The sequence below is a fragment of the Coptis chinensis genome, chromosome 9, assembly GCF_015680905.1.
Source record: "Coptis chinensis isolate HL-2020 chromosome 9, ASM1568090v1, whole genome shotgun sequence".
Lineage (NCBI taxonomy): Eukaryota > Viridiplantae > Streptophyta > Magnoliopsida > Ranunculales > Ranunculaceae > Coptis > Coptis chinensis.
This window is the reverse complement of record NC_141464.1, coordinates 4039604-4057595: the sequence shown is the minus strand read 5'-3', so window position 1 is coordinate 4057595 and position 17992 is coordinate 4039604. Positions and strand designations below refer to the sequence as shown.

General features: G+C 40.1%; 1 protein-coding gene and 1 long non-coding RNA gene across 5 annotated transcripts; one reads left to right on the top strand and one right to left on the bottom strand.

Moving 5' to 3' along the window:
* The first annotated feature begins 7340 nt into the window (after nt 1-7340).
* LOC147474450 (uncharacterized) lies at nt 7341-9260 on the top strand. The gene is made up of 3 exons (XM_086585087.1): nt 7341-8430; nt 8539-8603; nt 8697-9260. Exons 1-3 carry the CDS (start codon nt 7341-7343, stop codon nt 9258-9260), a joined length of 1719 nt encoding a protein of 572 aa, XP_086441213.1.
* Nucleotides 9261-10324: 1064 nt separating this feature from the next.
* On the bottom strand, nt 10325-16535 carry LOC147474449 (uncharacterized). Of its 4 annotated transcripts, none has more exons than XR_015208179.1 (12): nt 15927-16535; nt 15762-15840; nt 14643-15470; nt 14371-14550; nt 13669-13789; nt 13263-13409; nt 13030-13120; nt 12837-12895; nt 11614-12692; nt 11257-11337; nt 11010-11090; nt 10325-10858 (listed from the first exon to the last, which is right to left on the bottom strand). It is a non-coding gene; the product is annotated as an uncharacterized LOC147474449 (long non-coding RNA). The 4 variants fall into 4 exon arrangements; XR_015208181.1 differs by having other exon boundaries at nt 14643-15386; nt 15927-15945; XR_015208178.1 differs by lacking the exon at nt 15927-16535 and having other exon boundaries at nt 15762-15909.
* Between the last annotated feature and the right edge of the window lie 1457 nt (nt 16536-17992).

The following is a 17992-nucleotide window of genomic DNA, read 5'->3' as shown; positions in this document are numbered from 1 at the left end:
GCTTACGTACTTTGCCAATGGTTTATGAAATTTTTGTGAATTTTTTTGCATCTAATGTATTCATCTCCGTTTTGTATCTTTTTTGGATGACTAAATTGTGAACTGTGCATACAATACAATATCTTGTTCGCCAGATCCGCTACAGTGAAGATTCATACGAGCTCTTGCTTATGTACATCAACAGTCGGCTAAAGCTTGATGATCATTTAGCTGCTTATGATTTTGCGATAGCGGCACTTTCTCGACATGCAAATTCGCCCAACAAGGATAGAGTGCACGTTAGTGCATGCATTTTGGACTTATTTTTACAGTTAATGGGTTGTTTGTGCATGTCTGGGGGTACTTGCAAAGCCATACAAAGAATAAGTGGTCTTTTGCTGACTGCAACAGATTGTTCTTGCATTGGTTCAGTATTCCTCTCAGATATACTTGCCTGCTTAACTTTATCTGACAAGTGCATCTTTTGGGTTTGTTGTGCGTACATAGTTATCTACCAGAAACTACCTGATGCTGGGTCATATCAATTTGAATTGGAGAAGGAACTTAAATCTGTGGTAGAATGGCCTTCTATTCAATTAACAGATTCTAAGAAGCATAGGGCTCTAGACTTGATGAAAATTGGTGTAGATTCAGTTACTTTAAATGGTGGTAAGCATGAGAAGGAAGTGCAGTTTCTGTGTCTTAGTCATGTTCAGTGCGTAGCAGCTCTCGAGGCATAGATTGCAGTAGGAGTTTGTTGGACAAATACAATAAGGCATATCCAACATTCTTAGAACTTGTCCTGACCTCAGCTAGGTTGCATAGAAGCTATTTTGGAAACTTAAATTATGAAGAAGCACTTCGTAAGTGGCCTAGGGAAATCCCTGGAGTTCAGTGCATCTGGAATCAGTATGCTCATTGCGCAGTGGTGAGTGGAGGGTTGGATTTTGCAAGACAACTACTATTACACTGGTTTGAATCTGTTTGCAAAGGTGATTGTCTTCAAAATGGAGAACTAGATCTCATGGAGGATGATTGCTTTTATGGCTCATCAGAATCTTCTTCTCCAAAACCTGATGTTTGTTTTACGCACTTTGACTCTAAAGATGAGCTTTTTGGGTTACTTAATCTCTCACTCTATCGACTATTGCAGAAAGATAAACTTAAAGTGCACTTGGCGATAGATAAAGCATTAAAAATTGCCGGTCCAGAGTATTTTGAGCATTGTGTGAGAGAGCATGCCATTTTTAGTCTCTCTCATGCATTGGTCCCAGTTGATGATGCATGTGGCAGTGGGATATTGAGCCTTCTTAATAGATATTTAGTTGATTCACGTGTTTTACCTGTCTCTGAGCCTCTGTCTAGAGTCTAGAAAATTTTGCCAAGGTATTAGAAAGCCAAGGATACGACAGCTAATCAGCAACATAGTGGGTCCAATTCCAAACAAAACATAGTGGGTCCAATTCCAAACAATTATTCTCTGATCAATTCCGTCCTGGAATCATGCTATGGTCATCTCTTCTGCCCGAAAACTATGGTGATCTAAAAGATCTAGTTGACTTTGTCGAGACTCTTATGGACTTATTTCCAGCAAACTATTCATTAGCCTTTGCAGTTTGTAAATTGGTAATTGTCAAATCTGTTTCCAGTAGCATTGCTTCTGCTAGTGTTTCTTTCTGGGCATGCTCACTCCTGGTGAATTCGATCTATCAGGCTTACCTAGTAGCACCAGAGCATACATGGGTAGAGGTGTCTGGTATATTGAGTAATCTAGTCGAAGCCCAGGGTATGTTTGAGAGGTTCCATCAATGTGCTTTGTCAGTATATTCTTTTTCTGCTAAGCTTTGGACATCCTATTATAATTTTCTTAAGAAGAAGACAGGAAGTGGGACTTCAATTGTACAAATAGCAAAGGAAAGAGGTATTAAAGTTGAGTGACTTGTGAACAGTTTTAGGTGCTAGGTGTATGCACGTACACGCCAACCTTTGCCTTTGGCAATTGGGATACTGATTAGGGAAAATAAACATGTATATGAAGGTGAACTAATTCTAGTCAGAGATATATTAGCATAGGGTCAACTGATTCTTTTTCCAAAGAGGTTAATTTAGGTTACGGTTGCCAGTTTTGCAGTCTAACAGATTTGATGCACATACGTGGATTGCGGCCTATAGAAGTCTGAAGTGTTGTTGGTACAATTATACAAGTTTGGTCTCTTTTGTTTTTGTAGAGGTACATCATTTCTCTTACATGAGTTTCATGTTGTAATCTTGATAGAAATGATAGGCGATTGTTGTACTTATATATGAAAAAATAGCTTTGTTTTAACAAATATACAAATGTTAAGAAACATAATTCTAGCCTATTATATACCTGTATCCACTGAAAAGTTTGAAAATACACAAGTGCTTCATTCACATTTTGATAAATGGTGAACGGCAAAGAGAACATGGGGTTTGATGCAGAAAATGCTCAACTGGCTTGTGTAGAGGACCAGATGACAGTTTCGTTGCAGCTGATTTTTGTTGGTTGTTCCTTATTTTTCTCAAAGACACGCATTACATGACACCCGGGCGTTATGGGAGTGACTATGTATGTATCTTAGTGTAGATGTACGATCTTATTCTGGAATTTTGATATCAACAACAAATGTAGTATTGTAGTCTAAAACAAACACTGTAAAGTGTAATTCGAAACTATGTACTTCGGAATTCTTCAATTTTTTGTTACATTTCTTTTACTGTGTTTTATCCCTTTTAAAATATACCAAACTGAAATCTCTACTGGATGGTCAAATCTAAAACAATACAAATAGCTTTATTAAGTTCTCTTCTCTAAAGCACGGACGCACCTACCAAAGCGCTGTGTCCGTGTTGGATGCAATGCTGCGTCGGACACTAAACCGGACACGGGTCATGATGCGGTCAACATGGTCATGACGCGGATTTTAATTTAAAAAAATATAAAATAAATCAAAATAATACTAAAAAACTCAATTTTTCCGGTTTTTATTTTGGTAAAACTTATGACATGTTTTTAAAGTTTGATTAGGAAATATTAAACTTAATCTTGTGGCTATTTATCATGAATAGTTTTGAATTTATAAATGTTGATACATTTAATTTAGTTTTTAATGTTCTATTTATATAAAACTAGTAAATAACGTGATATTGTTTTTTTATTTTGGAAAAATTAACGTTTGAGCTTTAATTACAGTCATAAGTTTCATTTTTGATTGCAAATAAGTGTGCATGCGGGATCAAAAAATGTATGCAATGTTACTGATTATATTTAGGAGTGAAACTATCGGAAGTTTAAATGATGTAATAGAAAATTTTGAACAATAAAATAAATTTTAGCTATTAGTGAAAACAAATGAGAGTGGAAAAAAACAAATCAATGTAACCACAGTTATAAAAGTACATGAAACATAAATGTGGAACAACAATGGGGACCTTTTTTTGGGCGATATGGAGTGATATAACTTAAGTCACTCATATGATCCTGTGCGCCTCTTTTTGCCGCTTTTAGTTAAAATCTTTGGTTTGGTTTAGGAACTTATCTCCTCACCTATTTTCTTTCTTGCCAATTCGGGTAAAATCCATCGCTGGTTACAGTGGATGTTCTGAATTGCAGTGGCTCTACACATCTAGTATGAGGTAAAATCCTCCACAGCTTACTGTGCGAGTTCTTTGGGTTGGATCTTTAGGCTTGTAGCTTTCTCTCCTTCTTCTTTCAAGTGATATCAGCTATGGCGACTCTGTTAGCTCCTCTACAATCATCCTCCTCTCCTCAACCTTTTCGCTGGAGCTCCCTCTTTCAAAACGATAAATCTATACTGGCATCTTCTAACTCGGCTTTAGAACCTTGCTCTCCTTCTTTTGAAGAAGGGGCAGCAGTGGTACCCCAAGACGTCATTGATGTGGGTATCGCTGAATGGGAAGATATGCTAATCGGATTCTTCCTGGATAAAAGGATGAGCTTCCCATTTGTTAAGAATGCTTTAGAGAAAACCTGGAAGTTAAAAGGTTCCATGGATATTACCACGCATTGGGACTTGTTTTATATAAGTTTCATCGCTTCAAGACAAACAAAAGTGTCCTTGAAGGTGGTCCAATATTTATCGCGGGAAGATCTTTGTTGTTATGCCATGGTCACCGGAGGCGGAAAGCCAAAGGAATAATGTTACAACAGTGCCAATCTGGGCAAAACTCTCAAAAGTCCTGAAAGAACTATGGACAAAGAAAGGACTATCCTTCCTCGCTAGTCTTATAGGGGGTCCTCTCTGTATGGATGGAGCAACGTCAATGAAGAGACGACTAGATTTTGCGAAAGTCTGTGTTACTATTCCATTGGACTTTGAATTTCCATCATCGATAAAACCAAGATACGTGGCAAAGTTGTGTTCGTTGGCGTGGAGTATCCTTGAAAACCCCGTCGTGCTCTCTAGATGTAGTAGGTTTGGACATCTAACGCTAGATGCCCAACGGCCCTACTACTCAAGTGTGGGTTCCTAGAACTAGTCCGATCCGAAACGAGAACCCTCTGGCTGCGGCTCGGTTTGCGGTCGAACTCGCAAAATGTTGCAACTCCAAGCTTCGGTGACCTGGCGGGTCCGGATGTCTTAGCTATGATCAATGTTGCAGTTGACAATAGAGAATCTCCAAGTTCTGCAAGGACTTCAGCACGTCATCAGCACGACCTGCAACAACCTCCTTCCCCCCTCTTGGATGCAGTAGTCTCTAGGGATTCCCCTAGTACTGCAAATACAGTTGCTGCAGCTACATCTGGACCAAACTTGCAAGTTGACATAAATCGGCTTTACCCAGAGGTTGACAATGGCCTAGTAGTCACTAGGGTCTCTCCCAGTTCTGATAGGATGTCAGCTCGTTCTCCGACCTCTCTTGGGAGACCAGTGGTTTCTAGGGAATCTCCTAGCACTGCCATGACGACTGTTGGCACTCCTTCCTCTACATCTTTTTTGAGGCCAAGTCAGTCTCTTACTCGATATAACAAGGCTAATGCTGGTTCGCTGGGGCCGCTGCTAGCCACTCCTTCTCTCCCTCGTCTTATTAGCTCTGCTACTGAAGGCTCAACTTTGAATAAGCAGAATGGATCTTCTTCCTTTCCTTTGGGGATTTCAGGTAGTCCTACCTCCTCTCGAGACTGTGGAAATCCCAGAGGAAAAGAAGTAGTTGTCTACTCATCACACAAACAGTCACAGGCCGACCTTGAACTGGAGGTAGGCTCTGTATCGGCTGAGGAACTCTTCCAGTTCAACGTGGACAATAATGCTTACGCAGCATTAGTTATGGAGGAGGAAGGTATCGATGACGACATCTCGGAGACGAATGAGGAACCTTTTGACGACCATATTGAGATCTCTCCGCAAGTCATAAGTTTGAATATGCCGTCACAAGTTGTTACCAGAGGCCAGCTACAACAACAACAGCTGCAAAAATCAGAAAATAGAGGGAGAGGCAGAGCCAAAAGCTCCGGGAACAGGGGGAAAAATAAACGATGATCCCATGAAGATCTGCACTCAAAATGTTAGGGGTTTAAATGATGTGAATAAAGCGAAGGCACTTAATGCTTTCAGAACCAAGAATAAACTTGCTTGTTTTTGTCTTTTGGAAACGAAAGTTCGGCAAGAAATTTTTTTGAGTATCAGCAGGGCCTGCTGCCCGTCTTGGAAGTTTGAGCATAACTACTCGGTCAGTAGATCGCCGGGGCGCGTTTGGCTCTCATGGGATCCTTCAAATTTGGAGTTCAAAAGCTTTTGGAGAGCAATCAATTCATTCATGCTCAGGTCACCATCCTTGCTTCAGCGCAGGAGTTTCATTTTACAGTAGTCTATGCAAGTAACAAAAGAGCGGAAAGGATGACCCTCTGGCAAGATCTCATCAGTCTTAACACAACCTTCTCGGGTCCTTGGTGTGTGGCTGGAGATTTTAATAATGTTCTCTATTCTCACGAGAGAATTGGTACTGACTTGGTACACCCAAGGGAAACTTATCCCTTTGCAGCTTGTCTTAACTCTGTTGGACTCTATGAACATAAGTCCAGTGGAGGGTTCTTTACATGGACTAACAATGGTTCTGGCTCTATGCGGAAATGGTCTAAGATAGACAGGTGCCTTATCAATTCCTTGTGGGCTACCCATTTCTCATCTTCTGGAGTGGAAGTTTTACCCCAGGGTCTTTCAGACCATACGCCTATCCTAATCTCGGTCTCCAACTCTTATACATGCGAGAGCTTTCGTGTTACGTAAATCACCGGGTTGTGAATCCTGCCTTCAAGGAAACTCTTCTAAAGTGCTGGTCTATCCCTAGACATGGCAATCCACCGTTTATGCTCTGTAAGAAACTAAAGTTGTTCAAGGAAGCTCTTAAAGGCTGGCCTAAGTTTAGTACCACGGATCTACAAAATCGGTGGTAGCTGCGGAGGCAACCTAGAAGACATCCAAATGCAAATGCAGAACCGCCCCCTTTGATACTCATCTTTACGTTCTAGAAAGCGCCCGTAGATCCGAGCTTTGCGATCTTATGCTTATGGAGGAGTATGATCTCATGCGAGGGACTAACATCGATCGGGTTATCCTTTGGTGACAAAGGAAACTTTCTTCCACAATGCCGTAAAGGAAAAAAAAGATAAGGAACAACATTTGGTCTATTCGGATACTCAAGGATATCGGCCGGAAGGACGATGCTAATGTTGCTAAGACTTTCATATCCTTCTATAGGGATCTGTTGGGTTCCTCTTCCTCGCCTCTTGTAATCACGGGCTTCGGAGCGGCTTAATCTCCGGAGGCTGCCTCTTGAAGTGCGAGATAGATTGATCAAGGATTTTGATATCATGGAAATCAAGGAAGCACTCTTTTCTATGGATGATAACAAAACGCCCGGGGCTGACGGGTTCAATGCCTTCTTTAAAAAGCTTGGGATATAGTTGGGGAAGACTTCTCTCTTGCAATTCAGCATATGTTCAATCGGAAGTTCATTCCAAGGGGTATAAACTCCACCCTTTCTTTGCTTGATTCCAAAACCCTTGCGCCTTCAAAGGTTGATGAATTCAGGCCCATTGCCTGCTGTAACACTATTTACAAGTGTGTGGCCAAGCTTCTAACAAGCAGGATGAAGGAATTTATGCCACTCATAACTTCGGCACGATCGATATCGGCCCCCGGCAGAACATCCAAGATAATATTATTCTTGGCGCATGAGCTTATTCGAGGTTACAACAGGAAATACGGCACCAGGAATTGTGCAATCAAGATAGACATAAAGAAGGCCTTTGATTCAGTCAATTGGGAAGCCATGGGTATGATTTTGATGAGATTTGGGTTTCCTCCTATCTTCATAGAATGGCTTTCGATGTGCTTCACCACCCCTCTTATTCCATTATCATCAATGGAACATCTGAAGGATTCTTCGAAGGTGGACAAGGTCTTAGGCAGGGCGACCCAATTTCACCATATCTATTTGTCCTGGTGATGGAGGTGCTCTCTGGCCTTCTAAAGCAAGCTCTCTCTGCTGGCCACATTCACCCGCACTCTAAATGCCGGAAGCTGAGTATCTCTCACTTATTTTTTGCGGATGATGCTATGATTTTTTGCAAAGGAGATATGGCATCTATTCTTGCAATAAAGGAAATCCTAGTACAATTTTCGCACTTCACAGGTTTGAATATCAATTTAGATAAATCATCGCTGTTGGTTGGGTGTATGTCACATGCAGCAGGTCTGGACTTGGCAAATGCTTTGGGTATACCCCTTATCTCTCCGCCTCTTATATATCTTGGTCTACCGCTAACCTCATCAAGGTTAGGTATACGAGATTGTCTACCTTTAGTAGAGCGACTGACTTCTCGGATCTCTAATTGGAAGAATTTTTCTTTGTCAAGGGCTGGTCGACTTGAACTTATCCAATCAGTTCTCTCATCTTTTCAAGTATATTGGTCTAAAACCTTTGTTTTACCAAAGAAAGTCCTGGACAATGTTTCTAAGATATGCAACCGTTTTCTATGGTCGGGGCCCAACATGACAAGGAAGATGCATCATGCCAGCCATGAGGTACTACGGTATGCTAAAGATCAGGGTGGACTGGGCATGATAGATGCCAGAACTTGGAATAAGGCGGCTTACTGCGGCCTGATCTTCCGATTAGCTGAGAAGGATGGATCTTTGTGGTCAAATTGGACTTGGAGCCAACATATAAAGCAATCCTTCTTTTGGACTATGAAAATACCAGCAAGCTGCTCTTGGGTATGGAGGGGGATTCTGAAGCATCGGAACATTGCTCGGAAACATGTCCGATATGTTATAGCAGATGGGACTAACACCCTCTTCTGGCATGATCCATGGTGCTCAGGTCAACCGCTTTGGGAATCATCAGAAGCGAGACACTCCTTTGCGCTACCAATGGATGCAAAGGTCAGCGAAATTCTGTCTCAAGGTAACTAGTCCTCTATGGTGGAATCTATCTCGGACAGCTCCTTGAAAAACCGCATCTTGAATACGGAAGTGAATAGTTACCTAGACAAAGATGAGGTTATTTGGTCAGCGAGTAGTAGCGGAGAATTCTCAGTGAAATCAGCATATGCAGTTCTGCGAAAGGAGAGACAAAAGGTAAAATGGTATAGGGTGGTCTGGGGAAAGCTCTCTATCCCAAAATTCTCTTTTACATTGTGGCAATTGCTCTCAAACTGTTTCCCCACTCAGGATCGATTGATACAGAAAAAGACCTTGAACTTCTCTGAATGCAGTCTATGTGGTACGTCCTCAGAGCACTCAAAGCATTTATTCTTCGACTGTCAATACTCAAAGCAGGTCTGGGCCTCTATTAAAAATTACCTTGGACTCGGGGAGCTGGTCAAAGACTCCTCATCAGAATGGTATAGTATTTTCAGGTTATGTCGGCAAACCACCACCTGTGCTAATATCTTCAAAGCTTTTATTGGAGCTACTGTCCACGAGATTTGGAGCGAAAGGAACAGACGGAAGAAGAAGAACATCTTGTTGACGCCCCAACAGTTAATCTCAAAGATTATGGTCACAATGAAACTGTACATACAGAAAAATCTAACAGAGGTCAAAGATTCTTACTCTTTGCGAGCTCTTGCTGAAAGGTTGGGACTGCATATGAACTTTAAACCTCAGGAAGTTCTTTGGTGCAAGTGGAAGTCAGTGAACAAGATGCTTACATGCTTAACAATCGATGGTTCGGTCCAGCAAAAATGGAAGTGGGTATGGAGGGGCTATCTGAGAGCGGCTTGGGTAATGTAGTTCGCTTATTATGCGGGGTGCTCGTCAAAGAACTTCGATCATATACCGGAAATCCAAGCCATTGCGGTTGGGCTTAGGCAGGCCCAAGAGATGGGTATAGAAAAACCGAAGTCAATTCGGACTCTCACGGGAGCCATAAACATTTTGAAAGGGAATGAATGCAGTCCATGGTATTGTGCTAATACGGTAGCCTACATTAGAAGTATTACTTGCTCTTTTGCTAAATGTTCTTTTAGCCATACCTTTCGAGAAGGAAATCAGGCAGCTGACTATCTTTCAAAATTGTATAGATCGCCAGATGATGGTAATGTTGTATTCTCTCCTCCTCTAGACGAGAAGTTACATCGTATCATAGAGGCAGATAGAATAGGAACTATGTATCCCCGTTCTTCTTCTAATACAGGTTGAGGTCAGCCATAACCTCTAGATTATTAAAAAAAAAAAAAAAAAAAGTACATGAAACAATGTTTAAAAAATTGTTTATTCATAAATCTATTGCAAGCCTAAGCCTACCGTACCTCACATGAGTGTCATTTTCTCCCTTGATTCAAACACCATAGCCTTCTAAATGGTTAACCACCAGCGTGGTGAATATACCTCATTAGTAGAAATCTCATTGAACTCGATGAAGCAATCGATTTGAAATCCGAAACTTAAATCTCCGAACATTCTGCTTAAGTACTAATACCTTATTATCCAAGTCTTCCTTTCTTTTCTTGAGCCTTGAATATTGTGTACCTTGAATATTCTATTGTATTACAAACTAAGAAAAATCGGATTTTCTGTGAACCTGATTGAAAAAGATAACCAGGGAGTGCATACATGCTTATTTAACTTTCGAGTTGTTACATGCATACCGTATAGCAATACAAATACGAACTTGACAGAAGGTCAGTCTGTCTATTTCAGGTTCAACGTGGGTCTATCTTCTGGCAAACAGGAGGCATTCACAACAAATAAGGGGGTGGAAAGGAGGACCCAGGAGAAACTCAAGTCACTCGTGCACCAATACTGCATCATATGGTACTGGAAAATGTGCAAAGTGCTAGCAGAGAATCGTCATCTTAGGTCATCAACTATTGTCGTGCTATTAGCTATTAGTGAAAACAAATGAGAGTGGAAAAAAACATATCAATGTAACCACAGCTATAGAAATACTGGAAACAATGTTTAAAACGATAATCGATGAATGTAGCCTAGCCTTAAGCTCAAGTAATTAAGATGACTGTTCAATCATTTGATAACCAGAATCATTCTTTGATAAATGATCATTATCAGCCCACTTCTATGCGGGTTCCTTCTAATGCTCAAACTAAGAACACTTCTCAACCAGCTGTGGATGATGACGCGGCCTCAAAATCTACGACTGGGGAACTTTGTCAAAACTTTCGCTTGATCTCTATTGTGCAGCCTGAAGTGGTTAGTCCGGTTATCAAGGAGGAGAAGATGTTTGAGAAGGCCATTGCACTACTTCAATGCAAAGAAGATACGTACAGCAGTACTGGCCATGGTATTTTGCTGATCCCAATTGTCATTAGTATGGTTGTCTACTTTAAATTCTGTAAATTCACCTGTCATAACACCATATCTCCATTGCCCTGAGTACAAAGTAACACTAAAGTCAGTGAAAAAGAAATAGGAACTGAGAAACACAGAATCTTTTACTATCACAATATCAAAAGAAAAGTTAAACTGGTACCGGTGAGGTCAACATGTAAAACAGACTCAGAAGTATAGTATTAAAATTACCTCGTTTAACTTTTCCCATACCAAATCAGGCTGGTTTATGAAACCTTGATCAGTAGCAAGGAGATAAAGTTCTCCCTTGAACTACAAGCAAAGTCATCATGTCAAAACCACATATATTTGTCAGGAAGAAAAGAAGAGAAAAAGAAGAATAAAGAAATCAACAATGGAAACTATAGCCGGTATGCTGCAAAAGAGCAATAATAATTGTTTAAAGACAAAAACAAAAGCTCAAGAAGCTATAAGTAACCTTGAACATGGTGCTGAAATATTGTTACGGAAGAAAACACAGAGCTCACGTTCCTTCAGACCTTCTAGTAAGCAAAATAATCTGAATAAGAAAAAGTTTGCCAAAAATCAAATTATTACCAGCCCAGTCAAACACATGGGAAAATCCCAGTACAGGAAGAAAGGACATTACAATACCCATATATAGTTAACTGGCTTGCATTGTTTTTGAAAAAATTCCTAATTACTTCTCATGCAGCAGATTTTGGAAAAAAAAAACAGAGAGAAAAACCGGTGGTTAGAGAAAATATACGTCAAATTAGCCATCAAAATTATGTACAATTTACACTATCTTCATTGTTATCAAGTAGAACCTTACCATTATGGTGAGTCACATCATTATTGGCATGAGACTTCGTCATTGCCTTTTTCCAAATTTGTTCACCAAAAAATTACCTCTCCTTCATACATAGGCTCTCGATTACGATAAGATAATAATCCCCGAATGTAGTATCCGATCTTCTCCTTCATATATGGGCTCACTGCCATCGGGGTTTGAGGTGTCACTCTTGTGGACATCCATGTGATCTCTCATTCCACCGGATAAATCGAAATCGGCATCATTGCGGATGTAGCGTAAAAGCGCTTTTTCACAATCGGGAAGGGAAGCATAATATCGTTGACTATGGAAATGAAGGCCCACTACTAATTCTTCCTCGGCTTCTAGTAAATCAAAAGGCATCCGGGAGACAGAGTGAGAAATCAAGGCAGGTTCCAAACCAACTTGTGGAACACAACTGAGTGAGCAGCTGTCAGCGAGCCCTAAAAGATAGACGGATTTATTGGATTCGAAGTTCGGTTCGACAGAGCTAGCTGTCTTTTCACTTTTCCGTCTGGGTCAAGCACAATTAGAGTTGAATCTTTTTTATGTTATTAGTTAGTTGCTAAACCCAGCTAATGTAGGCTTAGGGGCAGTTGCTACTAAAATGGGCGTACCCAGAACGGGTTCCGATCTCTAAATGGATCTGCTATAGCTACTCGATCTCGATCAAATGGCTTAGGATCTGTCTCTACATCTGGATCTGTAACAGGATATGAAACTCAATATCGATCTGAAACTGGAAGGGGTGCTCCATAGCTTCAACTGATACTGCTTCTAGCCTATATCGACAATGGATCACACCCATCATCATAAGGGCTTCTCGGTATGGGGTTGGAACATCGGCCCTGGTGATGGCTCCCGCTTGGCTAGGAGTTCTAACTTTAAGCGGATATTCGAGAAATATAGCTGGCCAGTCAAGTTCTAGGTTTAAAATAGTTTTCATTCCAATCTTCTTCTACATTTTTATCTTTCTCTGATTATCAATGAAAGTAGAGCTCAGAGCCTTAGAGTTCTCATGGCCCCCCACCTCCCCGGAAGCAGTGAATCAAATAGCTCGCCTTGAGCCTTCATCTCGCCTAGAACAGCAAACATCCGGTCTCTTATTGGAGGAGAAAGGAAGGATTTTGTCTTAAATAGATTCTCCAACAGGTGAGTTTCATCTAAACGATCAAACTTTAAGAAATTGTTTATTCATAAATCTATTGCAAGCCTAAGCCTACCTCACAAATTGACAACCATCCCTGGCCAACGGAATTTAGCTTATCGACGTCGCGTGGAACTGTAATAGAAAAAATACCAAACTGCTTATTTTCATTTAATGATGGAGCGCATTAGTACACAGGCAAATAATTTAGGAAGCAAATAACATATTGAAGATGAAAACAAGTCAGGAAGGAATTCATGCATATCCACCTTCACTCATGCTCTCAGTGCTGTAACCCTCTTCTCCATCGTCTATATGTGATGTAACAACATTGTCAATAACCAGAGATGAATGCAAGACCTAAGAATTGTGAACAAATGGTAAGAACCACCGGCCCTCCCAAAGGAAAATAATTCTTCCAGTGAAGACAGTAGATACATTAACTAATACAATTAAGATGCATTTGTAGGTTAACTAAAAATCAATGAACTTGAAATAGTACCAAAAAAGGAAAAGGGTGGCGGAAGTTGAAACATATCCTCGAGAGGGACAACTGTGTTCTTCTTGCAAGTGAGTCATTTCTTGAATCCATTTGTCAACTGTTGGTTGTTTTTTCATCTCTGTCCATCATATCATAAGCACTAATACACTAAAAAAAACAGATAAACATTTGTAGTAAACAACTTCACTTTAACGAAAACTGTTGCGATCGTTATACTATGATCTGAAGCCCTTAGGAGATTGCGCTTTTTATGCCCCATTTTTTGCAGTAAAATACTTCTGTGAGGTAATAAACATATCAATGCCTGGCAGAGGATGTCATCAATGGAAGAAAATGTATTGAGTTGTATGCAGAGCTAATTTTTTAGCAATTAATGAAAACAAAAATGCAATTATTACCTACTTACTTGAATGGGGTATTTGTGGAGATGTCCAAGATTGGATGTTGTCTGCCGTGGATCTTAGCTGAACATCATGGTTTGGGTCCATGACTACTGCAAGAGCTCGTTCATCCAGAGCTTCAAAACACTGGAAAACACAATCAACTTAGAAAAAAACATATGAAGAAACCTATCAAAAGAAACAATGAAGAATCAGCAATTCACTGATATGCTATAAGATGATAAAACCTTCCAAAGAAGCATATATATGAAGTTTAAAACACAAAAATGTTCTCTTCATTTGGCACATTCAAATGAAGTCCACTAAAACAAATGAGACTACTTAGTACCTAAAAAATGAGAATGATGTAGTACACTAAAAGTGTCCACTAATAAGAATGACAGTAAGCCTCAAATTGTACCTATCTGAGCAGATACATTGTCACACTTTTTTTTTACTCCTTTTCTATCCTTAAAATGTTTGATCTTCCTATATCGTAAAACAACAAACCAACTCCAATATTCCCTACACAAAAGTTGAACGTATGTGACTAATGTAATGCTTGTAATAAGATTACATGCCGGTAAAAGCCAAAATGATATTGTAAGGGCTTAAATGAAAAAGGAAAAACAAAATGCTAACTGTTCTCCCATATTAATGTATATAAGTTTCTAAATCACGAGAAGGCAAATGCTACAGGACATAATGAGAACAGTTAAATCAATTACCAGCAAGAAATCCCAAGTATACGAACTTAAAAAAGTTTACATATCGAATCCCTAATGATCAACTGCACATCACTGATGCTCAAAGTTGAAAGGGTTGTACCCATTCTCCCTCTTCTTCCGATTTACAATAGGTTTAGAATATACCATAAGGTCGACAATCATTTCCCTATTCAACACATCCTTTAACAAACAAACAATAATAAAACATTAAGATCATCCCTGAAAAATTCATAAAAGAAGGATTGAGTTGTTTATATCTAGTAGCTACTCACCAAGCACCGTAGAGATGAAGTCTCACAAATAGTGAGTCGGCCGGTCGCTATATGTGAAACTTGCATGCATGGTTTCAAAATTACTGAGTTGAACGGGAAGGTCATATACAAAGAGTTAGAACTAAAGTCTAGTGAAGATGTATAGTCCTACTATCATAGAAGAGAAATGCAAACAAAGATTAATGTTCTAGAATAAAATACTCATAACCATTCCATTATTTTCCAAAGTTATGCAACATAATGTCTACTTGAGCATATATATAGCAACAACACCCTATAAAGCATTTCGAATGGCTTATGAGGTAACATGTTAAACAACATCAAACGGACTCTGGGTGTATGCCATCAGAAAACAACAATAACACCACAACAATTCATAAAACCAAAAGAACAAATTAATTAGATGACTGAAGAGTAAAAATGAAGATAGTGAGAGGCTTGAATACCTGGGGACGAAGAAGAGGTTGAGCTTTCCTGAAGTTTAACGGGTTTTATACTGATGTTTAACAACTAAGAATTACAGGGTAAAACAAAGTCCACTAAACAAAGTTCCTTAGAAAATTAAAAAGTTCATGTCGCAGTCAAACAAAGTATATGCCAGGAAGAAAGCAAAATACCTGCTTGATAGTCTGCTTGTTGGTTTTGAAATGGGTACTGCTGAAGCAGTGAACAATCCACTTCTTCTTAACTTAATTCTTCCTGTAATTGATTCGGTAGCAAGGCTTTTTCAACCCATTTCAGCCCCTAAATCAGTTACTGGGTTGAATTATCCGCGAGAAGAGGAGCGAAGCTATTTTTGAAGAAGAAGAAAACTTGTTCTATGATTACCTGCAAATGAAAATCAGAGAATTTAATGTGGTTTTCTACATCAATTGCAAGAGAACTTCGAATAGAAAGAAAAAAAGGAACAAAATAGAAATGGGTGAAGAAGAAAACAGATAGATTGAAACCTAAAATTAGGAAACGAATTGAAGATGCTTGAATAACTTGGGTCAAGTTTGACAGTAAAGTTGTCATGACAGAAAGTGCTTATTCTACTAAGCATCTCACCATCAAACATCTTCTCTTAATCAACGAATTGAGATCCCAAAAATATCCAAAGGGGATAGAAGAACGTACCTTAAAATTTTAAACGAAAAGAACCAAAACAATCCCGGAAGCAATTGTTCAAACCGCATCAAAAGGCAAAAAGACATAACTGTAGGAAAATTGGAGACTTAAATTTACAAAAAGATGATCAAATGAAAAAGATTATTAGAAAATGAAGATGAAAGAAAGTCCTACCTTTGATTATGAATATGGAAAATAGTGTTTGATTTATGGTCGGTGTTATGGTCTAGTTTGAACCTAATAGGCTTCATAGGTCCGGAGAACCTGATGGGCTTTGTAGGTCCGGAGGAATGAATGGGCTATTAGGACGAAGTCCAAAGAGGAGGAGTATGCAAAAACCATAGAGCAGAGGATATTGAGTAATTGGCTTGGCGGTGGATCTGTATGTGCCACGTAGTAGAGGACACGTGGGAGTAGCGCAATGGAAGGATGAAAACAAGATCAAGAGTTAAGCGTAGAGTGCGGAGGATCGAGTATAGCGGTGGATCTGTATGGACTATATAGTAGAGGACACGTGGGAGTAACACAATGGATGGATGAAAACAAGATCAAGGGTTAAGCGTAGAGTGCGGAGGATCGAGTATAGCGGTGGATCTGTATGGACTACATAGTAGAGGACACGTGGGAGTAGCACAATGGATGGATGAAAGCAAGATCAAGGGTTAAGCGTAGAGTGCGGGGGACCGAGTATAAGAGAGAAGGAAAAACCTAATAGAAGGGGAGGAAAAAACAGAGAGGGAGTGAACAGCCAAGAAAAAGGAGAGGAAGAACTAGGTTAAGAAATTAGGTCATAACATTGGCGCCGTCCGAGGGGACTGAACCCTCGACCACGAGGTTGAAACCGCAGAGGTAGGAGAAGGTTGGACATCACCGAAAGGAAAACAAGAAGAGAAACGAAGATAGAGGTCGTGGCAGTAGACGGAGGAGAGAGGGTAGTCCAGACAAAATTGGTAGGAGGAGAAATAGATCTGACTGTGGTGGAAAGAATGAAAGAGATGGAGGTTTGTTTGATAGAAGAAAATGAAAGGTTTAGAGGAGTGAAGGGAGTGACGAAGATGAGAAGAGAGGAAAAGCAGCAAGTACAACACATGCTAGAGAGAGAAAAAGAGCCGGGGAGCGGTGAACCAGACAGTAGCGGGGTTGAGACATAACCTAGTAGTAGCGGTGGTGAGAGCGGTGGAGGTACCCAAAAACTTTGTTCACCTTAGTTCGACATATTTGATGGAAAGGAGGATCCAGTGCACCACCTCCAACACATTCAATTTGCCAGCAGTTGGGACGGTGGTAAGATAAGAAGTTTGATTGGTTGTGGTGTATATTTTTTCCGGCAAGTCTTAAAGAAGGAACTTCCAATTGGTTTTACCATTTGCTGGTGGAGGGCATAAAGAGCTTCAATGATCTGGAGAAGGCATTTGTTACTCATTACATCAGATCCATTAGAAAAAAAAAAATGGGTGGACGTTTCGGCATTGTTTTGTGTGAAACAGGAGGACGGTGAAGCATTGAGAGACTATGTCAGCAGGTTCAACTCATAAGATATGGAGGTAGAATACCTGGACTAGAAGACCGCGGTAATAGCAGTTAGAAATGGAGTGCGTCAATGGAGTGAAGTACGCGCATATGTCTATAATCAGAAGTGAGGAAGGGATATCCAGTTTGGCAGAGTCGTACCCTAAAATAAGTTGGAGAAGTACATATGATGGGAGGACTATATACTGCGGACTAGTAAGAAAATGGGGAGAAGGTCAGCCTTACCCATGATGAAGCGGTGGTGGTAATAACTCTCCTAGTAGGTAACTTTCTTACCAAACAAATTTTAATTGATTGTAGTAGCTTAGTGGATTTATTGGTTCATAGTGCCCTAGATGAAATGCATACATAGACCTTGGCCTTAAGAAATGCTAAAAGTAATTTATTTGGCTTTAACAAATTATGATTGAACCCCTAGGGGATAGAATTGCTAGTGTTTGTAGGCCCAGTTATCGTGGTGACCATAGTTGTCGTAGTAGAGTCCACGCCCCAGTATTCAGTGCAATAGAAGTCGTCCCATCTACTTACTACAAAGTGGTGAGATCTCCCACAACGAAATGGGAGGTACAATATTAAATGGGACAAGTCTACGGCATAAGCAAGTTACCTTGCCACAGTGAACGATGTTTTGAAAGGCAGTTGAGGGTCAGAGGGAGCAATACTACCCCAATTATGCTTCATGTAAACTGTGGACGACCTGTCGGTGAATA